Source organism: Heterodontus francisci, chromosome 34, assembly GCF_036365525.1.
Source record: "Heterodontus francisci isolate sHetFra1 chromosome 34, sHetFra1.hap1, whole genome shotgun sequence".
NCBI lineage: Eukaryota > Metazoa > Chordata > Chondrichthyes > Heterodontiformes > Heterodontidae > Heterodontus > Heterodontus francisci.
Genome location: NC_090404.1, coordinates 29426918 through 29451438, shown reverse-complemented (window position 1 = coordinate 29451438; position 24521 = coordinate 29426918). Strand labels below are relative to the sequence as shown.

The 24521-nt window shown below is 45.0% G+C and overlaps 2 protein-coding genes across 2 annotated transcripts in view; both read right to left on the bottom strand.

Annotated features, from left to right (window-relative positions):
• Window positions 1-24521, bottom strand: part of LOC137349258 (zinc finger protein 16-like) — an 824782-nt gene that overhangs the window by 393700 nt on the left and 406561 nt on the right. The gene's annotated exons all lie outside the window — the stretch shown is intronic.
• On the bottom strand, window positions 6665-9414 carry LOC137348440 (probable G-protein coupled receptor 139). Its single transcript, XM_068013750.1, has 2 exons — window positions 9345-9414; window positions 6665-7572 (listed from the first exon to the last, which is right to left on the bottom strand). Exons 1-2 carry the CDS (start codon window positions 9412-9414, stop codon window positions 6665-6667), a joined length of 978 nt encoding a protein of 325 aa, XP_067869851.1.

Here is a 24521-nt window from a genome sequence, read left to right as displayed (position 1 = left end):
GTCTTTGCTTTCACTTGGGCCTGCTTGGCTGGACTCAAGCATAAGGATGATTGTTCTAAAGGGACAGTCCCTCCTACATCCACATCATGTGCGGCTAAGGGTGTAAATCATGGCTTATTCCTGCAAACTTTTTCAAATGTTGTGAAAACCCTGGTTAGGTCATCCCACTGTTTTACCTCTAAGCTCAAAAGCATATTGTATCATTTTCCTATCCAGTCTGTATTCGCTAATCTGATAGTTGGAGGTTCAATCTGAGAATTTCCTAGGCCTGCTTCTGCCTCATCCTCACTGTACTTTTCTTTCTCAGCAGTCCCCATGACCTGTCATGCCTGTGCTCAGTAGTTAAAGTAATTAGTTATTTTATTTTAAGAAATTAATCTGGCTTGACTTTTCAGAATTCTGAGAGAATAATAAATAAGGTTTAAACAGAGAGAGGGAGAGTTCTCTTCTATCCTTCAGTATGTGCTGGCAGACAGTCTACATATCCGTGACTCTTAAAAAACAGTTCTTCAGCTAGTTTCAAAAATTAATCGTAACATTATATATTTAGACTCAGTCTCTGAGTGGCTGTATCCAAGGCAACCAGGATGCACTAGCTGAAATTGGTTGGTTCCCTCTTTGTAGGGTTGCATCCAAAGGCAACTAGAAAGCCCCTACTTGATAACTCCTGAGGCTAGCTTGTTCTTAAGGCAGTACTGACTTAAAGACACACCACCGATTTCCCGCCCCCAAAAAAACACCGGGATCAAAACAATAGTCTGAGGTGAGGTGGGGCCTATTAGGGATAAGGAGGGTAATATTTGCTTAGCGGAATGGGACAAGGCTGAAATACTTAAAAGAAAACTTTGAATTGGTGTTTACTAAGAAAGAGGATACTGACAAAATGTCGGTAGAAGTGAAGATAGTAGAGGTAATGAATGGGATGAAATTTGATAGACAGGATGTACTGGAAAGCCTGGCTGTGCTTAGAGTGGATAAGTCGCTTGTTCTGGCTGTCGTGAATGCCAGGACACAAGTTGCTAAGGGAAGAGGGGATGGAGTTTTTATTTTATTTAGAGATACAGCACTGAAACAGGCCCTACGGCCCACCGAGTCTGTACCGACCATCAACCACCCATTTATACTAATCCTACATTAATCCCATATTCCTACCAAATCCCCACCTTCCCTCAATTCCCCTACCAACTACCTATACTAGGGGCAATTTATAATGGCCAATTTACCTATCAACCTGCAAGTCTTTGGCTATGGGAGGAAGCACCCGGTGAAAACCCATACGGTCACAGGGAGAACTTGCAAACTCCGCACAGGCAGCACAGGAGTTGGAGAAGTGTTTTCCATAATCTTCTGCTCTTCGTTAGATATGGAAGAGATATCAGAGGAGTGAAAATTGTCAAATGTCACACCCGTGTTCAAGAAAGGCCAGCCTGTTTAACAGCAGTGGTAAGGCTTTCGAGACAGACACTTGGAGAGGTTGGGGTTTAAGGAAAGCCAACAAGGATTTGTAAAAGTTAGATCGTGTTTGACTAATGATTGCTGATGATATCAAACTTGAAGTTGTGATGAACAGTGAGTATGACACCAATAGACCGGGCATAGATAGGCTATCAGATTGGGGAGAAAATTGGCAAATGGAAACTGATATAGAGAAGTATGAGGTGATGCATTTTGATAGAAGGGACAGACAGATGCGAAAGACTTAATGGTATTATTCTAAAATGTGTGCAAGATGAAGGGAACTGGAGATTTATTTGCATAGATATTGGAAGGTGGCAGGATATATTAAGAGAAGATTTAGCAAACGCATGTGGGATTTTGGGATTCATAAATACGGGTATTGAGTACAAAAACAGAGAGGTTATGCTGAACCTTTATACAGCTCTTGTTGGGCAACAACTAAAGAATTACGTCCATTACTGGTCACCAGACTTTGCAAAGGATATGAGGATTCATGAGAGGGTGCAGAGGAAATTTACCAGAATGGTTCCACGGATGAATGAATTTAGCCTCGAGGTTAGGTTGGAGAAGCTGGCGTTATCCTCCTTGGAGCAAAGAAGGTTGAGGGGTGATTTGAGCGAGGTGAGCAAGATTATGACAGAATTAGGTAAGGTAAACAAAGAAAAGCGGTTCCCGTTATCTGATGGTACAAGGACTGGGGGATGCAGATTAAGGCTTTGGGCAAGAGATACAGGGTGATCTGAGGAAGAATCTTTTTACACAACGAATGTTAATGACCTAGAACTCATGGCCTACGAGGGTGGTATAAGTGGAGACGCTGAATGATTGCAAAAGCAAATTAGATAGACACTTGGAGGAAATAAACCTGCAAGGCTACAGGGATAAAGTGGGGGAATGAGACTGCCTAGTTGGTTCTACAGGGACCCGACATGGACGTGATTAGCTGAATGGCGTTCCTTTGTGCTGTAATGACTCTATGACCTCACGTGGATGATTGTAGCATGTGGCCAAGCCGGACCCGCGTGGCTAAATTCTTCTTCACGCTGCTGCCTGAATATGCACTCGTCAGGCCACCAAGCAACACTGTTCAGATGTTACGTTGCATGGCCAGCTTGCTTTCTTAAAGGCAGTTTTTCCCTTTTAAAGGGAATAATATTGTTGGAATTTACATGATGGAAAAGGGAATAGCAAGGCAGATGGAGTGTTCCAGAGTGACAGATGGTGGCATTATTGGTAAAGCTGGGCAGGAAGAGAGGAGGAGCCACCATGGTTCTGAGTGGGTTCCAAAGACCCGAAACAACAGCCCTGCGAATGGAATGGGACATAATGCATCGGAGGTCAATGCTCAGTAACTAAACCTGAGGATCTGGCGGCGGTGCCACACGTACTGCAATGAACCCAGGTGGGAGGTCAAAGTCAGTGAGTGCATCTTCACAGATGCCAGGCAATTGCCATCTCCAACAAGAGAGAAACTATTCATCTCCCCTTTACATTCAGTGACATAACCATCGCTCAATCCCCCACTATCAACATCCTGGGGGTTACCATTGACCAGAAAGTGAACTGGAGTAGCCACAATAATGCTATGGCTACAAGAGCAGATCAGAGGCTGGGAATTCTGCAGCGCATAACTCACCTCCTAACTCCTGAAAGCATGTTCACCATCGAAATGGCACAAGTCAGGAGTGTCATAGAATGCTCTCCACTTGCCTGGATGAATGTGCCTCCAACAAAAATCAGGAGGCTCAACACATTCCAGGAGAAAGCAGCCCGCTTGATCGGCACCACATGCACCACTTTAAATATTCACACCCTCCAGCATCGACACACAGTGGCAGCAGTGTTTACCGTCTACAAGATGCACTGCAGCAACTCACCAAGCCTCCTTTCACAGCATCTTTCAAATGTGCAACCTCTTCCACCGGGAAGGACAAGGGTAGCAGATGCATGGGGAAAACACCACCATTTATAAGTTCCCCTCCACGTCACACACCATCCTGACTCGGAACTATATCGCCGTTCCTTTACTGTCACTGGATCAAAAACCTGGAACTCCCTCCCGAACAGCACTGTAGGTGTAGCAGCACCAGATGGTCTGCAGCGGTTCAAGAAGGCAGCTCAACGCTGCATTCTCAAGGGCAATGAGGATGGGAAACAAATGCTGGCCTAGTCAGCGAGGCCCACATCAATGAAACGAATAAAACCGATAATAATATTTCCTATACACACTTGAGCAATCTATCATGCTTTTGAATGCACACAGCTGCATTTCTTGGCACCCAAGACATACACCGAACATCCAGACATTCCACTTCACCCTCACACACCGATGCTTCCAGCAACACATCTACCTTTCTCTGCATCCACTTACCTCCAGTCATTTTGTTATGGAAGGAACACCAGCCATGCACAGTGCTGCAAATTCATTGACATTCTGCCCTCTGTTTTGCAGGTCAAGTTGGCGCACAATAGAACAAAGCAGAGACGAACATGCAGGAGACAAGGACACCTGCATCTCTCGAGCCCCACAGGAAGATGGTCATCAGAATCATGGGGCCGACAACTGCAGAGCCCATGTCATCCTGCATTGAGTTTGACTGCATGTTCCTGCCTTTTGACTCTCCTCAACACCCGATGCTCACCATCATCCTACAATCTGACATGATATGTAAGCGGACAGTGTAACTATTAACGTCTTGCTTCCCAATCCACTCCCCTTCCATCGCCCCAGCTTTCCCCTTTTGATTTCTTGCTCTCTGACACCCAGGAATTACCATCTGCTCAGCCACAGCCGACCAAGGATGAAAAGAGGCAGGGAGAGAGGGAGGGGGAGAGAGAGAAAGGAAGAGAGAGAGAGCGGGAGGAATAAGTTAACACACCACGAGTGAAGAGGCCCCGACAGTCCAACACTTAATCTAGCACTGGCAGCCGCCATCTCAGTTACTGGCACTGCATGCCCCATGGAGACTCTTATAGAGTTGGGATCCGCACAGGTCCAGTCACTGGTCAGGACTGGACAGCAGCCAGATCATGGGAATATACGATTCGTTTGCCAGATTCCTGGCAGGCGTCGTCACATATGAGTCAGTTGCATAAGAGTTTGATCGGATAACACGCAAGCAAGCACTTGCGTCCTGTCACTATAAAGATGAAGTCTGGCTCCAAATTGATAGGGTGCATGGTGCAACCTTCTACTCGGTTGAGTGGCCAATTTCAATTAGAAAGAGACCCACAGTGTCATAAAACAAAATAAAATGAATCTAACAAAAGCGCTGTTATTTTAAAGGGGTAGAAAGAATAAACACCAAAACCATAAAAATGAAACTTGTCAAATTGAATGAGAATATTATCATCACTATCCACTGTGCACTTCAGTCTAGTTTGTCTTCGACAATCCCGGTAGTCATGTCATACAATGCTAATGGAGTTGTTAACTAATCACGGCAATGAATCCCTATCATAAATAAATCAAAACGAAAGTGCTAGAAATACTCAGCAGGACTGGCAGCATCAGTGGAGACAGAGGCAGAGTTAACGATCCAGGAAGTGACCTTTCATCAGAACTGGTCATCACAAGTCACTGACCTGAAACCTTAACGCTGCTTCTCTCTCTCCAGATGCTGCCAGACCTGCTGAATATTTCCAGTACTCTCTGTTCTTATTTCAGATTTCCAGCATCCACAGTGGTTTGCTTTTATTTTAATGAATCACTATCGATTAGTTTATAACAGACACAGAAAGGAGACTAGAAAATCCCACTGGTGGAGACCTTTAGGAATCAGGGGCATGAAATTAATCTCAGTGGTGCTAAAGAAGACTAGCATTGATTTGTTGGGGTGCGATACACCACCAACTGCTTCCTGTGCAGCCATCCCGGCATTCCGTTAGTAAAATACGTGTCAGAAGGGTGTCAATTAATTTGGCATGTTATCAAATCGACGATGCAGCAGAACTCTTTAGCAAATTTATGAACCCATCACAACCCTTCCAAAAATAATTCAGACTACATCCATACTTGACAATAACAGAAATCCTCAAAAGAATTCTTGCAATTTGAGTTTCTAGCCCTATAAGGAACTCAAATGTGGGGTCCATTTTGCATCTCTGCGCCTGTTGTTTGCAGGAAGATGTGCTAATACATTACTTGCACCTGACTGGTCGCAATTTGGAATCCTGGGTCACATCAGCAAGTTGGGCTGTGCGAGATCAGGATAACGTTGCCTTCTGTCAGACGTAGGGGTCGCCTTTGCATGATGCTTCTGAATAATGGAATGCTAGACAGCTGCACAGGAAGCAGACGGTGGTGCCTCATGGACCAGAAAAGTGACAGCAGGTTTCAGCATCACCGCTGCAATTAATTTTGTGCTCTTGGATCCTAAAGGCCTCCACCACTGGGAGCTTCCTCGCCTCATGCCTGGTCTGTTGCAGACTAACTGATTGTATGATTGGTCAATAACTCCGCTATCATTGAATCATGTGACTGCCAGGATGGTTGAAGGCGAACTAGGCTGGAGTCCACAGTGGATAGTGAAGATAATATTCCCATTCAATTTGAAAAGTATCTTTTCTGATGGTTTTGGTGTTTATTATTTATATCCCTTTAAAATTCAGACACCTTTTTTTGACTGATTTTATTTTGTTTTATATCAATGGAGTGTTGTCCTAATTGGCCAATTAAAATAGTAGAAGGTGAACTAGATGGTGTTCTGTCATTTCCCCGCAGAGGTTCCTCTATTTCTATATTTATGGGAGAAGAGTGCTGCTGGGGGAGGGTGTGGGGGGTGGGGGCGGTGGTGCCTAGTGAATAGGGAACAATGTGGGGGACGGTGGTCTCATTTCAGAGCCTATCATACCCTCCAGGTCCAAACCATACCAGGAGGAATATTTTGGTCCTATAAGTAAACAGTTAAACTTGGTATCCAATATCAGATCAGGGGTCGGAATTGCTGTCTCCCACATGAATGTAAATATGCTCCTGGGCGCTCGGAGCTGGTGGGACTGCACTGGGCCTGAGTCAACAGCAGAAAGAGAACTGGACACTAACTGGGAATATGCCACAACACTGAATTGTGCGTTGATGCAGTGTTCCATATATTTTGTTTTAATTCATAGAGTGGGTAAGTGTACCAGGAAGTGAAGGCCATGTGTGTCATGTACAAGAAGATGGAATATAATCTGCAATTCATGATCGATTTTATTATTTTCATCATTTAAATAATTTAACAATTAGACTGATCGGATATTTCACCCCTTTCTTCAACTCGACTCTAAATTGACTTTGGGTCCCTGCATAAATGAACGGATTGATGCAAGAACTCAAAAACTGAAACATATATCCGATTTCCTCCAGAATAACATTTGACTCGCTGAAATTGGAACCAGAAAAATAGTTAACTTTTGCAATTCGGACGTAGAGGAAATGAATAAGAAGTGTCAAATACAACAGGATGAAACTGCCCGAGATGGCGAAGAGCAAAACAATGGAGTTTCTCCGCTTCTCCATTTCTGGGTCATTCTGAGTCTCTCCATTGATGTGGACCCGGAGTCTCCTGCGAACTTTATTGGCTGCTAGAATGTGTCGGACAGTCAGAATATTGAGCAGTAAAATCAGAATGAATGGGAGACAAGGAGTTACAATGCGATGAATCCATTCGTATGCGGCCCATGCAGGTGATGTATAAAATATTACTTTTATGCGGCAGAACCAGGGTATGTTGTTAATTATATAAAAAGGTTTATATATAAAGTACCAGAAGGCATTTTTTACACAGCTCAGTATGCAGACCGTCCCTATAACCCGAGCCGCCGTTCTTTCAGTGCAATAATTTATTTTCAGCTTCTGGCAACAAATGGCCATAAATCGATCAAATGTGAAAGCGACCGTTAACCAGACGGAACTGTCTATGGCTGTATAGTTCAGGCAAACACGGAGACTGCATAATGGTGTGATGGACAGGAAACTGTCTGCGAAATAAATACCAGCAATCCGATTTAATATCACGGCAATTGTCATAACCAGGAGATCTGTCACTGCCATGGACACCAGGTAATAAGTGATACATCTGGAGAGACCACATTTTCCTCGGGCCAGGATCACAATCACTGCCAGGTTAGCTGCAATAGAGACAAAGAGGCTAAGAGAGGAAAGAGAAAGAGGAAGAGTGTATGTGTGAGAGAGGCAGAGCGAGAAAAAAACAGTTACAAGTCCCACTCCCAACAAAATCCTCATTAGTTTTACAGGATTACGTGCAAAATTTACAGCTTTAACACTTGACCCTGGGTTGGAAACGATCCCTTCTGCTCGGTTCCTGTTTTTAAAGTAGTCACTCAAATGAAAAATATGGCAAGCTAATGACATCAAAATGTAAACCAATATAAGTATAGCTGAGACAAACGAAGCATCAAAATTAATGTGTGCACATCAAATGGAGAAGAAAAGTAACATAACAGTAACCTCTAGCAGAAGATATTTAAGAGGATAAACAAGACAACAAAACACTTAAAATACTAAAACAAGACTGTAGTGGCGCGGGGTGGGGTGGGGTTCGGGGTGGGGTGGAAACTGCATTTAAAGTGCATTATATTTTGCTGAGACCCATAGACGCCCTCATCCAATGAACTGCAGTAAAACTATTCACTGTCGGAAAATTCGACAGTTAACTTGTTCAAGAACATTCTCAAGCAGAGACGAGCGAACGGACAATTAGAGTTTTCTGATTTTGCGAAAGAGATGTTGGAGAGGACTCAGTGGTAACTCGGGTGCTTCTCCTGATAGTCATCTGGGATATTCGTGTCGAGCTAAACCAACAGAATCGGCAGATGATGAGGTCTCATTCGGAGAAATGTCCCTTCTACAATGTAGCACGTTTTCAGTACAGCACTGAGGTTTCGGTATAAATGAACAACTTAGTCCCATAGTGGAAATTGAAAATTAAACCTTGTGCATTAGATGTGAGATGCGGTCTCGTTCAATGTGAAGAACAGAATGAAGATGGAAACAATCGAGCGCATTGCCAGTTACAAGGAGCAGAAGGAAAATCCGGACTCAGCAACGGCCACAGTAGAACCGTCGGCAGCAGCTAATATGGAAGAGAAAAGCCAAGGTGCAGCACTGAAAGTTAGAGACTGAGAGCAGAAACACTGTGCTGTGTGAGTTGAAGCAAATACAGATCATTCAATTGGCCGCAGTTGCATTGTTTATACTTTATCAACCATCTGATGCTTAATATTGCCCGTTCAATAAAATCATTCATTAAGTTCACTCGGGATTATACAATAGTTCAGTAATCTCAATCAATGAATCATTTGTGGGAATTACTCTGCTCCTGCCAATGTCAATGACACAATAGAACTACATTTAAACAGTGATAACAGTATGATAATTAATCCACAGTAACAGTGTCAATAACAGAATGGAACTACATTTACATCGTGAGAAGGTAGCAGTAAATGTGAGAAATTATATTATTAAAGGGAAGAAATGGATCCGGTCAAAGGAAGATAGTATACATGTAATATGAAAAAAGAATCTATGCCACTGAAGGAAAGAAATTACAATGTTAAATCAGCAAACTACATAATTGATGACGAGATATTATGTCAATAAAGTGAAGTAATTTTATCCTTAAAACAGAAAATTATATCGTTAGAAAGAAGAAATAGAAAATGTAAAAATCGAGAGAATTTATGACAGTTTAAATGGAAAAGTTGCCACTACAAAGGGGAGAAATTATCCCTTTAAAAATGTGAAATTTTACCGGTAAAGGGGAGATATTTCCACACTAAATGGGAGCAATTATGCCTTTAAATTGAATAAAATATGCTATTAAATGGTTTGCATCGTCAGCAATGATTCCCATAACTAATACCTAACTACAATACTTTACCTGGAACGCCGATAGTTGCAAGGATGGGATAGTAAATGGCAAAAACCAGACCTTTTGACGACCCATGCATTTTTGTTAGAAGCTTTGAGCGCGTTCTGCACTATGGTGAAAGATTTTTACATTTATGCCTGATGTCAGGCTCCAGGGAGATAATTAGATATTTTTTGTGTTAATTACAGTAATTGAAACAAACATATTAGTGAAGCTGATGTCAGGCTCATGTTTTTGTTTTGATGGAATGGAATGTTTTTTCAAGGGATCTGACACAGCGCCCAAAATAAAATACCCAGAGATTGCAAAATGATCCCAGTTACACTTCTTCAGAAAAGAGAATTGAAATCTAAATAGGCTTTTGCAATGGTGAAAATGAGTGTTGTAACGAAGAATTATTGGGCTTAACACGCATAATGCTGAGTTAAGTGGTCTCAGTACAAGATATAAGTGACCAAAGATATACTGATCCTGAAGGAAAACACAACCTAGTTCTTGCTTCTGATCATTGTTCATTCCGTGTGATCATGAGTCACTCGTGTAACATGGTTCTAAATCTCTCTGAGATTGTATATTCCCTTTAATGCAAGTGTCTGTGTATTCAGTGTGGACAGGCATAGTTATGCACGGCTACATTTAGCGTGTACAGGCCCAGTTCTTCACGATTGGTTTCAGTGAGGACTTGTCCTGTTCAGTGCTGTTATATTCAATCTGAGCAGGTCCAGTTCAGCACAATCATATTCGGGGTGAAGGCACACAGTGCAGCGTTGTTACATTTAGTGTGGACAGGTCCTGTTCAACATGTTTATATTCAGTTTAAGCTGGTCCATTTCAACGTAAGTTACATTCTGTGTGGACAGATTCAGATCAGAAAGGTTGCATACAGTTCAAAGTCGGCTCACTTCAGCATTGTTAAATTCAATGTCCACATGTCCAATTTAAAACTGTTATATTCAGTATGGAGAGATCCAGGTCCAGGTCAAGGAAGTTATATTCAGTGCAGAAAGCTCCAGTTCAGCACCGTTAATTTTAGTGTGGAAAATACTGGTTCAGTAAGGTTAATGTCAGTATAAACCAGAAAGTGAACTGAAGTAGCGATATAAATACCGTGGTTACAAGAGCAGGCCAGAGACTTGGAATCCTGCAGCGAGTAACTCACCTGCTGACTCCCCAAAGCCTGTCCACCATCAACAAGGCAGGGGTCTGATGGAATGCCCTGCACTTGCCTGGATAGGTGCAACACCAACAACACTCAAGAAGCTCGACACTATCCAGGACAAAGCAGCCATCCACAAACATTCACTCCCTTCACCACTGACGCACAGTGGCAGCAGTGTGTACCATCTATAAGATGCACTGTAGAAACTCCCCCAGGCTCCTTAAACAGTCGCTTCCAAACCCGGGACCGCTACAACCTGGAAAGACAAGGGCAGCAGATGCATGGGAACATCACCACCTGCATGTTCCCCTCCAAGCCACACACCATCCTGACTTGGAACTATATCGCCGTTCCTTCACTGTCGCTAGATCAAAATCCTGTAATTCCCTTCTGAACAGCATTGTAGGTGCACCAACTCCACATGGACTACAGCAGTTAAAGCAGTCAGCTTACCACCACCTTCTCATGGATAATTAGATATGGGTAATAAATGCTGGATGCTCACATCCCATAAACAAATAAAAATATCAGTGCTGTTATAGTTCTGGTCGTGAGGACCAGTTAGTACATTTACATTGAGTTTTGGCAAGTCCCGTTCAGTTCAGCACAGTTGAATCCAGTGTGGACTGGTCCAATTCAGTGAAGTTATATTTACTACAGACAGGTCCAGGTCCAGGTCAAGGCGGTTATATTCCTTGTGGAAAGGTCCAGATCAGCACCGTTAATTTCAATGTGGATAGATCTGATTCAGTATACTTAACGTTAGCATGGATTTGTCCAGGTCAGTGTTGGTTAGTTCTGGTAGACAAGACCAGTTCAGTAAAATTGCATTGAGTATTTTAAAATTCAATTCAGTGCAGTGTGGTAATATTCAATGTGGACTTGTCCAGTTCAGCATGGCTACATTCAGCCAAGCTCAACACAAATTGATTACATTCAGTGGACACAGCTTCAGTTCAATGCACTTACATTGAGTCTCCACAGATTCAGTTCCACACACTTGCATTCTGAGTTAACAAGATCCTCTTGACCATGGTTGCTTTCAGTGTACACAGGTCCAGGTAAACACAAGTACTGCCAGAGTGGGCTGGTCCACGTCAGTGAAGTTAATTTAGTCTGAATTAAAAACGTGGAATGCTGGAAATAATGAGCAGGCCTGGCAGCATCTGCTGAGTATTTTCAGCATTTTCTGTTTTCCTTTTAGATTTCCAGCATCCACTGTATTCTGATTTTATGATTCATGTGGACAGGACCATTTGAACAATTTTAATTCGGTGTGAACATGGCTAGATCAGCACGATTATATTCAGTTTGCAAAGGGCCAGTTGTGTACTGTTGAATTCTGTGTGGACTGGTCCTGTTCAGCATGCTTACATGCATTGTGAAATCGTCCCATTCATTCTCTTCCCACCTCCATCTGTGACACTTCTTCTGATGCCCCCAGTCACGTTGATAATTCCTACTTTCCTAGCCCAAATCCTTTCCTTTTCACGATGGACATCAGATCTCTCTACCCCTCCAAAGAAGTCCAGAGCTCCCTAGATGATGAAAGAGATAGCGAATAAGACGAAGCACATAAAAGGTTGCATACGAAAGACGCCATGTGGATAATGCATTTGAAAACCAGGCTAATCTAGTAGGTTCAGAGGGGAAGTGAAGAAACAGCAGATAAGAGAAAAAGAGACAGCCTATGAGAAGAGACAAGCAGCTTTAATAAAAGGGAATTCAAAAGTCTTCTACATGATACAAACACTAATATCATGGTGAAATGGGTAGTGAGGCCGATTAGGAACCTAAAAGGGGATCTATGCCTGGAGGTAGTGGGCATGGATGAGGTACTGAATGAATACATTGCATTTTTCCTTACCAAGGGAGAGTAATTTACACAAATAATAGTGAAAGAGAAGGTAATTGGGACTCTGGATGGGCTAAAAAGTTAAAAATGAGAAGGTATTAAATAGGCTGACTCTAATTAAAGTTAATAAGTCACCAGGACCAGAGGAGATACATCCAAGTATACTGAGGAAGTAAGGGTGGAAATTACAGATGCACTGGCAATAATCTTTCAATCGTTCTTAGCTACTGAGGTAGAGCCAGAGGACTAGAAAATTGCAAATATTACCCCTTCTTCAAAAAGGGGTGTAAGAATGATCCCACAACTACAGGCCAGTCAGTTTAGGCTCAGTGATGGGATGAATTCAGACAATTCAGGACAAAATTAACTGTCACTTGGCCCAAATGTGGATTAATTTAGGAAATCCAGCACGGATTTTAACTAATTTGCTGCAGTATTTTGATGAGGGGACAGAAAGGGTATATACACATATATAAATTACTTAGACCTACGTTTGTGAAGGGGATGGTGATAAACTTCAAGAAGACAAAGAAAGGCTTGTGGCATGGGCAGAAAAATGACGGGTGAAATTTAATACAGAGAAGTGTGAAGGTATTCACTTTGGTTGGAAGAACGAAGGGAGGCCCCAGTATCACAGTGCGGCACAGTGGCGCAGTGGTTAGCACCGCAGCCTCACAGCTCCAGGGACCCGGGTTCGATTCTGGGTACTGCCTGTGTGGAGTTTGCAAGTTCTCCCTGTGTCTGCGTGGGTTTCCTCCGGGTGCTCCGGTTTCCTCCCACATGCCAAAGACTTGCAGGTTGATAGGTTAATTGGCCATTATAAATTGCCCCTAGTATAGGTAGGTGGTAGGGAAATATATAGGGACAGGTGGGGATGTGATAGGAATATGGGATTAGTGTAGGATTAGTATAAATGGGTGGTTGATGGTCGGCACAGACTCGGTGGGCCGAAGGGCCTGTTTCAGTGCTGTATCTCTAAACTAAATCACAGATGCTAGTCTTCAGCCAATCCGATTCAAGAAACGGCTGAAGGCACGGGATACTGCAAAGGCTATGGGCTCTGACAACATTCTGGCACTCGTACTGATGACTTGCGCTCCAGAACTAGCCTCGCCCATAGCCAAGCTGTTCCAGTGCAGCTACAGTACTGGCATCTACTTGGCAATGTGGAAAATTACTCCTGATCATCAGCAAGGGATGGAAGGGATCACCGACAGTGTTATCAAGTGCCACTTGCTCAGCAAAAACCTGTTCACCGACACTCAGTTTCGGTTCCGCCATGGCCACTCATCTCCTGACCTCATTACAGCCTTGGTCCAAATGTATACAAATGAGCAGAAATCCAGAGGTGAGGTGAGAGTGCCTGCCCTTGACATCAAGGTACAGTACTGTACATCAAGGTACAGTGCAGTACTGCTGAATGCTCCAATGAGACCTCATCATCTGCCAGTACTGCTAGTACAGATCGACACTGGACATCCCGGGCAACTATCAGGAGAAGCGCTCGGAGTTATCCCTGCGTTCTCACCGACATATCGTCTGCAAACCCGGCAAACGCTAAATATTTGAGGATATTTTCGAACAAATTGGCTGACTGATTTTCCAACAGTGAATAATTTTAAAGTAATGCATCTGATTTTGGCGTATTAGGTCGTTTTTAGGTTATAACTTGTTTGAAATGCAAGCTCTTTCCGTTGGTTTCAAAATATTTCCGATGCCATTTTGTTCTCCATTGATTTTCATTACATTTTACATTCCGATGTCATTTTCCTGTCTTATTTTTAATCAGTATGAATGTTTTAAACACAGAAACAGTGTCTGTAGCATAAACTATAGTCTTCAACTCAGAATCACCTGTCAAAATTGTAAATTTTACGCAAAATGCTGCAAAACTGTTGATTTTGCTAGGAGACCGTGAAGTATCTTTTCTGTTGTTACTTGTTCACACACAGGCACTCTCCCTCTTTTTCACAGTCTCTCTTTCTCCATTCTCTGTTTCAGTGAACTTACTGACCATTGTGATTCTGCCCAGAGGAAAATGCGGTCTCTCCAGATGTATCACTTATTACCTGGTGTCCATGTCGATGACGGATCTCCTGGTCATTATCACCGTTGCGATGTTAAACCGGATTGCTGGTATTTATTTCCCACTCATTTTCCTATCCATCACACCAATATGCAGTCTCCATTCGGTCCTAAACTATGCAACATCAGCCAGTTCTGTCTGGTTAACGGCCGCTTTCACATTTGATCAATTTACAGCCATTTGCTGCCAGAAGCTGAAAATAAAATTTTCCACTGAAGAAAGAGTGGCGCGGATGATAGGAACTGTGTCTACACTAATCTGTATGAAAGCTACCACTTTTCATTTTATATATAAGCCTAGCACATAGTTAACAATATACCCTGGTTCTGCAGCATAAAACTAATATTTTATGGTCACGTGTATGGGCTACATATGACTGGATTGTCCGCATTTTAACCACTTGGCTCCCATTCATTCTGATTTTACTGCTCAGTACTCTGACCATCAGACACATTCCAGCAGCCAGTAAAGGCTGCAGGAGACGCCGGGTCCACAGCAATGGAGAGAATTAGAGAGTCCCAGAGGTGGATGCATAGCTTCAGCCGCATGAGTGACCCACACAACCATCAGTGCGCAGAGCCCATGACTTCCTAGGTGAAGTGTGAATGTGGATGCTCTCGCTGGTTCCACATTTGTTGCTTCACACCTGGTGTGGGAGTGAACACCTGCACATTCTCGTGAGCGTGTCATGCATCGTGGCCACTGTCGTGATTTTGGCTTGTCCAAAAATATTTCTGATGTCCTACTTCTCCATGTCTCTTCACTCCTTTAAGAAGCTCCACAAAACCTGCCTCTCTGACCAAGCCGGAAGCCATATGCCATCATGTTACCTTTTGTGACATCTTGTGAAATTTCGCCTTCTGAGCCTCCTGTGAAGCCCTTTCAGACGTGTCATTGCGTTGTTGTTGTTGGAGTGAAACGTTACTTTTGAATTCAGCTGCACTGTGGAACATAGTAAAATAATGCTGTGTGATAATAAAGTGTCCCGTTGGATGGTTTTAAAAGTAGATTTATTTTAATTCAGAATTCTTTCATTTTATTTTTTTTTTTGCATCACAGCTCTTTCCATGCAAGACACTTGAATCAGATTTTTGTTTTTAAAAATAATCACCAACCCGTTAGAAGCAGGACCATGAGCATCCCTATTGCTGCCAAACTGAAATCATATGCCAAGTATCACACTGGACATTCCTGGTTTTTTTTGCCACAATACATAGCTGAAGAACACATAGCTGAACACATTGCTGAAGGTACAGTTAACCTTAGATCGCTCTAATGGTTGTGACACTCCTAAATGTTACAATATAGACGTTCCCTGACCAGCCCCATTTCGCCAATTATAATAAAATGACGAAAATGCTGGAATTACTCAGCAGGTTAAACACAATCCTTGCAAAGGAAAACATATTTTCATGCCGATGGCCTTTCATTGGAATTTGGAAAAGTTGGAAATGTAATAGATTTTAAGGAAGCAAAAGTAGAGAGAGTGGGAAAAGAATAAAAGGGAAGGTCTGTGATAGGGTTGCAGGCAAGAGAGATTAAATGGCGAAGAGCAGGTGGTGCAAGGCCAAAGGGAGTGGGAATGGGACAGGTAAAAAACAGAAAGATGTGCCTTGAGTATGTGAGAATGGCAGAATGATAAACAGTTGCCGTCGAAAAGCAAAAATAAGAGAAAAAGTGAGCAAAATTAAAATCTGCAAAGAAAAAAAAAACAATCAAAATGGGGTCAGTGTTTGCAATCTGAAATTGTTGAATTCAATGTTGAGCTCAGAAGGCTGCAAAGTGCCACATCGAAGTTTCCTCGAGCTTACCTTGAGCTTCATTGGAACAGTGCAGAAGTCTGAGAACAGGCAGAACAGCGTGAGAGCAATTTCAAGAATTAAAATGACAGGCTACGGGAACCTTGAGGTCACATTTCAGTACAGGGCAGAAGGGTGCCCTGTGACAACATTATGGAGTGAAAAATAATGTGTATGGTTAGGTGGGCACAATACAGGATGTTTGTACAGGCACAAATGTGTGCGTGTGAAGAAGTGGCTTCACATCTGGCATCAGGAATTACAGTGGATCAACTATGCCTCTTTCCCGAGGATGTCCTGTCCCGTTCACCAATCCCGCATGGCCGACGATTATATCTTCCTTCAATCATTAGATCAGAATTGGGGATGTTCGCTGGTGATTGCACAATGTTCAGCCCCATTCACGACTAGTCAGATAATGAAGTAATCCGTGCAGAATACCCAGGCTTGGGCTGATAAGTGGCAAGTAACATCCGTGCCACACAAGTCCCAGGCAATGACTATCGTCATGGGCGTGTTCTCCCCTTTGTTTAAAAACTAAGGGCGGGGTCTGTGTGCCTGTAAGACTGAAATAAGTTTTTAATATTCTGTGCATCAGTGTGTGAGAGCTACAAGCCTGTTCCAAAGCAACAGCAACAGAAATGCAGTCACGTGTCATATTGTATCAGTTTGACTGCTTGTAAAGTTGACATGAACCAGTTGGATCTGGAGACCAGCAAAGCATGCTCTCCCTTGAAGGAAGAATTTGTCTCTCTCAGCAGAAAATCTACTTTGTCCCACAGGCTGCGTTTCACCTGGAAAGGAATCTTTGGAATACCAGAGGTAGCAAATTCCTTTCTACTTCCGGTCTCTGAGAAGTCTTTGTCTCAAGAGTGACTTTCTATCACCTTCTGCGTTTCTGGGAGTTCTGGAAACTCTGTAAATTTTCTACTGTTAGACGGCTAATTCGAAATCTAAATAGACCTGTTGCTATACTGCTTCCTGAAAGATCAGTGTGAATACTGCTGCAGCTGAAGTGCCATGAACGCCTATCCATTCCAGACTGTTCATCAAACTCGAGTGGCATCTGGCTATTCGACACTGGGACACATCACTGCTCCGGGAAAATAACACCAGGACATACAACCCAGTTATTTTATTATACCTGAGAAACAGGTCTAATTTAAGACATCATTTTAAAACCGGTTAATCGTTGGTTTTTGAATGTATGTATGTGTGCAGGAGAGTTTGGAGAACTAAGAAGGTAGAATGTCTTTTCAGACATAAATTTATCTCAGTATTGTATAAGACTTGGTTTATTGATAAATAGATAATTTGTTGTTGTTTAAAGATTCATGGCTTGGTGTGTTTTATTGTGGAGCGGTAATAAAGTGTTTAATTTGGTTAATCTCGGCATTTTTGGAAATTTTAATAATATGCTGTGACCTGTGGAGTAATGAGACTGAATTGACAGTGCATTACTCCCCCGCCCACCCCTCACCCCCCCAATCCCCACCCCTCCACCACGCACCCCCCCCCCACCCCCCCATCCCCCCCCCCCCCCCCCCACCGGCGGTGGCACCACAATCAACATATGGTAAAGATTATTTGCCTATGCTGATTATACAGCCCGCTTCTTCTCCACCGACACTGCCAGGTTTTTGTTGAATGGGCGGAGGTCACGTGCCGTCCTGTTCACGATCTGAAAAGCGGCGGGTCTTCACTCTGCACTACCGAAGGGAGGAGAGAGGGTGATAGACAGGGATCTAACTCTGCATTCTAGAAGGGAGGAGGGAGGGGGGATACACAGGAGCCCAGCTCTGCCTTCTTAGAGGGAGGAGGGAGGGGGATACACAGGGGTTTAACTCTGCATTCTTAAAAGGAGGAGTCAGGGGGTATAAATGCAGGGTCTAACTCTGCATTCTGGGAGGGAGGAGGGAGGGGAGTTATGCAGTAGTCTAACTCTGCATTCTTAAAGGGAGGAGAGCGGGGGGGAGTGGATACACAGGGGTCGCACTCTGCATTCTGAAAGGGAGGGGGTCTGGGATTACTGGAGAAAAGCTGTGTGGGCATGAAGGGAGGTACTGTGTGCCATCCATCTGTTAACAATGCACACTCTGTGTTTGTGAGGGGGTAATGGCACCCTGTGTGGGGGGAGGGTGTCAGAAAGGGCAGAAGCTTTAAGGCTTTATGGATGATGAGAGCAACCGATTCCACTGGTCGGATCTTGATGTGGTCATGTTGTGCCACTCTGAGTGCTGGCCAAGGTGGGCAATGCCATGGCACGCCATAAAGTTGATCCAGGAAAGCAGCTGTTGCACCCGTCAGCACCAGTCCATGCCCTGTCAGAAACCTTCGAATACATGCAGGGTTCAATTTTATTTATCACATGTACATATGTATGGCTCATCCTACATTGTGTGATCCTCTGCACGTGAGGAGCTGTGTGCCCTAGAGGCAATATCAACAGGCAGGTGTGATCCATGTAGAGGCTCCCGGTCATGAGCAGCAGCCCCAAGGGGAGCCCACCATTACGGTTGCCATGTATCTACAGGCCGCACATGACATGCCATCGGATGTCAGAGCACCAGTGTTAGAGGAGATTGCGCTTATAGAAAGGGTGGTGACACGTCTCTGTGCCCTGCTCAAGGATGACCTGCATCCCATAGGCTCCGGTGGACATCCCATGCCTTTGTTCCTCATAGTGGCAGCGGTTCTCAAGTCTGACATTTCTGCAGCCTTTTAGGGGCCCACCAGAGACCTTTCTGGGGTCACAGTCAGCAATGCATCGCTGCATCAGGGAGGTTACCAATGCCCTGCACTGGAGGGCCAGTGAGCATGGCCACTTCAGGACGGACTCTCAGAACCAGGCACAGAGGGCCATTGTTTCTGGCACCATTGCTAGAGAACCATAGGTAATAATGTTCATAGACTGCACTCATGTGGCCATCAGGCCTATTGCCAGGCTACCACCTGCAGCATTCACCATTAAAGGAGTCCTCTCAAGCTAGGTGAAGATGATATGTGAACACCACAGATGCTTACAGTGAATCTGTAACCACTTCTCAGGCAGCTGCCATGACACTTGGGTCTTGCGCCAGTCCCGGCTGCCACCACTGTTCACTGAACTGGCTCAGATGGAGGGTTGGCTTCTTGGAGATAAGGGCTATCCTTCACAGACATGGCTCCGGACACCGGTGAGAGACTCCACCAATGTTGCAGAGGAGAGATACAACGCCAGCCACTGAGCTACATGAGAAACCATTGAGCCGGAGATCAGGATGCTGAAAAAGCACCTCCAATGTCTGTATGGATAGGGTAAGGCCCAGTACTACGGGTCAAAAAAGCCAGCTTCTTTCTTTGCTGCTGTGCACAACTACGCACCCAATAGGGGCCAGGCCTGGCATGATGAAAAGGAACGTCAACAGGATTCCTCCTCAGAATATGAGGACACTGAGGACCTGCAATATATTTTTTTGATATTCAGTCAAGGGATGTGGGCGTCGCTGGCCAGGCCAGCATTTATTGCCCATCCCTAATTGCCCTTGAGAAGGTGGTGGTGAGCTGCCTTCTTGAACCGCTGCAGTCCATGTGGGGTAGGTACACCCACAGTGCTGTTAGGAAGGGAGTTCCAGGATTTTGACCCAGCGACAGTGAAGGAACGGCGATATCCTTCCAAGTCAGGGTGGTGTGCGACTTGGAGGGGAACTTGCAGGTGGTGGTGTTCCCATGTATTTGCTGCCCTGTCCTTCTAGTTGTTAGAGGTCGCGGGTTTGGAAGGTGCTGTCGAAAGAGCCTTGGTGCATTGCTGCAGTGCAGCTTGCAGATGGTACACACTGCTGCCACTGTGCGTCGGTGGTGGAGGGAATAAATATTTGCAGATGGTGTGCCAATCAAGCGGGCCGCTTTGTCCTGGATGGTGTCGAGCTTCTTGAGTGTTGTTGGAGCTGCACCCATCCAGGCAAGTGGAGAGTATTCCATCACACTCCTAACTTGTGCCTTGTAGATTGTGGACAGGCTTTGAGGAGTCAGGAGGTGAGTTACTCGCCTCAGGATTCCTAGCCTCTGACCTGCTCTTGTAGCCACGGTATTTATATGGCTACTCCAGTTCAGTTTTCAATCAATGGTAGCCCCTAGGATGTTGATAGTGGGGGATTCAGCGATGGTAATGCCGTTGAATGTCAAGGGGAGATGGTTAGATTCTCTTTTGTTGGAGATGGTCATTGCCTGGCACTTGTGTGGCACGAATGTTACTTGCCACTTATCAGCCCAAGCCTGGATATTGTCCAGGTCTTGCTGCATTTCTACACAGACTGCTTCAGTATCTGAGGAGTCACGAATGGTGCTGAACATTGTGCAATCATCAGCGAACATCCCCACTTCTGACCTTATGATTGAAGGAAGGTCATTGATGAAGCAGCTGAAGATGGTTGGGCCTAGGACACTACCCTGAGGTACTCCTGCAGTGCTGTCCTGGAGCTCAGATGATTGACCTCCAACAACCACAACCATCTTCCTTTGCGCTCGGTATGACTCCAGCCAGTGGAGGGTTTTCCCCCTGATTTCCATTGACCTCAGTTTTGCTAGGGCTCCTTGATGCCATACTCGGTCAAATGCTGCCTTGATGTCAAGGGCAGTCTGTCCCACCTCACCTCCTGAGTTCAGCTCTTTTGTCCATGTTTGAACCAAGGCTGTAATGAGGTCAGGAGCTGAGTGGCCCTGGTGGAACCCAAACTGAGCGTCACTGAGCAGGTTGTTGCTAAGCAAGTGCCGCTTGATGGCACTGTTGATGACACATTCCATCACTTTACTGATGATTGAGAGTCGGCTAATGGGGCGGTAATTGGCCGGGTTGTACTTGTCCTGCTTTTTGTGTACAGGACATACCTGGGCAATTTTCCACATTGCAGGGTAGATGCCAGTTTTAGAGCTGTACTGAAACACCTTGGCGAGGGGCGCGGCAAGTTCTGGAGCACAGGTCATCAGTACTATTGCTGGAATATTGTCAGGGCCCATAACCTTTGCAGTATCCAGTGCCTTCAGTCGTTTCTTGATATCACGTGGAGTGAATCGAATTGGCTGAAGTTTGGCATCTGTGATGCTGGGGACTTCAGGAGGAGGCCGAGATGGATCATCAACTCGGCATTTCTGGCTGAAGATTGTTGCAAATGTTTCAGCCTTATCTTTTGCACTGATGTGCTGGGCTCCCCCATCATTGAGGATGGGGATATTTGTGGAACCACCTCCTCCAGTTAGTTGTTTAATTGTCCACCACCATTCACGGCTGTATGTGGCAGGACTGCAGAGCTTAGATCTGATCCGTTGGTTATGGGATCACTTAACTCTGTCCATCGCATGCTGCTTATGCAGTTTGGCATGCAAGTAGTCCTGGGTTGTAGCTTCACCAGGTTGACACCTCATTTTGAGGTATGCCTGGTGCTGCTCCTGGCATGCCCTCCTGCACTCTTCATTGAACCAGGGTTGGTCTCCTGGCTTGATGGTAATGGTAGAGTAGGGGATATGCCGGGCCATGAGGTTACAGATTATGGTTGAGTACAATTCTGCTGCTGCTGATGGCCCACAGCGCCTCATGGATGCCCAGTTTTGATTTGCTGGATCCATTCGAAATCTATCCCACTCAGCACGGTGATAGTGCCACACAACACGATGGACAGTATCCTCAATGTGAAGGCGGGACTTCGTCTCCACAAGGACTGTGCGGTGGTCACTCCTACCAATACTGTCATGGACAGATGCATCCGCGGCAGGCAGATTGGAGAGGACGAGGTCGAGTATGTTCTTCCCTCGTGTTGGTTCCCCCACCACCTGCCGCAGACCCAGTCTAGCAGCCATGTCCTTTAGGACTCGGCCAGCTCGGTCAGTAGTGGTGCTACCGTGCCACTCATGGTGATGGACATTGAAGTCCCCCACCCAGAGTACATTTTGTGCCCTTGCCACCCTCAGTGCTTCCTCCAAGTGGTGTTCAACATGGAGGAGTACTGAGTCATCAGCTGAGGGAGGGCGGTAGGTGGTAATCAGTAGGAGGTTACCTTGCCCATATTTAACCTGATGCCATGAGACTTCATGAGGGCTGGAGTCGATGTTGAGGACTCCTAGGACAACTCCCTCCCTACTGTATACCACTGTGCCACCACCTCTGCTGGGTCTGTCTTGCCGGTGGGACAGGACGTACCCGGGGATGGTGATGGCAGTGTCTGGGACATTGTCTGTAAGGTATGATTCCATGAGTATGACTGTCAGGCTGTTGCTTGACTAGTCTGTGAGACAGCTCTCCCAACTTTGGCACAAGCCCCCAGATGTTAGTAAGGAGGACTTTGCAGGGTCGACAGGGCTGGGTTTGCCGTTGTCATTTCCGGTGCCTAGGTCGATGCCGGGTGGTCCGTCCGGTTTCATTCCTTTTTATAGACTTCGTAGCGGTTAGGTACAACTGAGTGGCTTGCTAGGCCATTTCAGAGGGCATGTAAGAGTTAACCACGTTGCTGTGGGTCTGGAGTCACATGTAGGCCAGACCAGGTAAGGACAGCATATTTCCTTCCCTAAAGGACATTCGTGAACAGATGGGTTTTTACAACAATCGACAATGGTTTCATAGCCATCATTAGACTAGTTTTTAATTCCAGATTTTTATTAAGTTCAAATTCCACTTTCTGCTGTGGTGGGATTCGAAGCCATGTCCCCAGAGGAATACCCTGGGTCTCTGGTTTACTAGTCCAGTGATAATACCACTACGCCACCGCCTACCCTACAAGAAAGACGCATGGGAGGGCAGATGGCACCCAGGCTGTGTATGCATGGCTAGCAGTGAGGTAGGGATGTCGGAAGTGGCTTATCAGACAAATGCCGTCTGCTCCATAGGAACCGACATGACCGCTGCAAGCCATACATAACCCTAGTTCACCTGCTGTGCATCAGTCCACATCTGCAGCATCCCTGTGTAAACCATTAGAGGCAGCAGCTGACTGAGCCAATGTCCATGTCACTGCATTGGTGGAGATGCTCATGTGTAATGGTGGCATGGCAATGATGTTATTGCATGTTTTGGCTCTTCTGAAGGGCCAACGGTACAAAGGGATGTGACATTGGCGCTACATGCTGGCACATATCATTCGCACACAGAAGAAGACACACATGCTGATGAGGAACATTTAGTGAAAGACATTTTTACATTGCTGTGACACCCATGCATTCCCATGTGTGTTCGTGTGTTCTCTGCAAACCTCTGTAATTACGTTTATGGTGTATTTAAGTCTTGCTTCCTGGAATATGCAAATTTAAGATTGCTCACCTTGGTGCAGCACGCCTACAAGAAGGAATGTGACACTTGAGTGGAACATGATCGCAACTTCACAGGACACTGGGACACAACAGTGTAAGTATGTGGAAGCAAAGCGAAAAGTGCTCAGGTAACTTGGCAGGTCAGGCAGCAGCTGTGGAGAGAGAAGCAGAGTTAACTTCCAGGTCTGTGAACTTGGACAAGTTAACTCTGCTTCTGTCTCCACAGATGCTGCCTGACCTGCTGGATTTCTGCAGCACTTTCTGCTTTGCTGCCAGATTGACACCAGCCAGACTCTTCAGCAGTCAGGTCAGCATTTCTTTGACAGCTGTCAGGCAGCAGGTGATGGGGCACTTAAAATAGGGCCACAGAACCTGCTGCACAACTGTCAAAGGGTTTCTCACTGCGCTGAATGTCCCGCCTCGCCCCACGTAATATCGGGGGTGGGTGGGGGGGGGAGGCATGTAGGGGAGAGGCTCGGTGCAGTGATGTTAATGAGCTCCTGCATGAAATATTGCGAGGGCTCTGCGGCGACCGCTGTGCTGAGTTCCAAGGACACTGCCACGGATGGCAACGCCCCAGTAAAATTCAGCCCATTCAATGGGGGCCCGATCATTCGGGATTCAATTCCAACACCAATTACGTGAATTATGTAGGAAGTAACAATTTGAAAGAGAAAAAAAAAGGACCAGGTTTCTTGTATAATAGGGTAAAGGGTGTACCATCACAATGGCATTACCAGTTGCAACAGTTTTTCTGCGAAAGGAGTATGTGACCATCAGTGGCTTGACAGCTTTAATTAAGAATAAACTAAAAGACTTGGGAACAAAATTGGGGTTAGAGTTGAATTCAGGTTCTAAAAAGCAGAGATATTTGATGTGATGGTTCAACATTTAAAATTGGAAGAAGAAGTAGAGGCAAAAGAAGATAGTAAGCCAAAGAGTGATGCAGTGAAATTGGCTAGAATTCAGCTAGAAACGAAAAAAACTTGAGCAGGAACAAGAAAAAAAAATG

Excerpts from the sequence above, each read along its gene's own strand:
- LOC137348440 (XM_068013750.1), bottom strand. The coding sequence starts at position 9,414 with ATGCATGGGTCGTCAAAAGGTCTGGTTTTTGCCATTTACTATCCCATC. Across the intron at positions 7,573-9,344 it reads TGCAACTATCGGCGTTCCAG|CTAACCTGGCAGTGATTGTG; the intron begins GTAAAGTATTGT and ends TCTCTATTGCAG.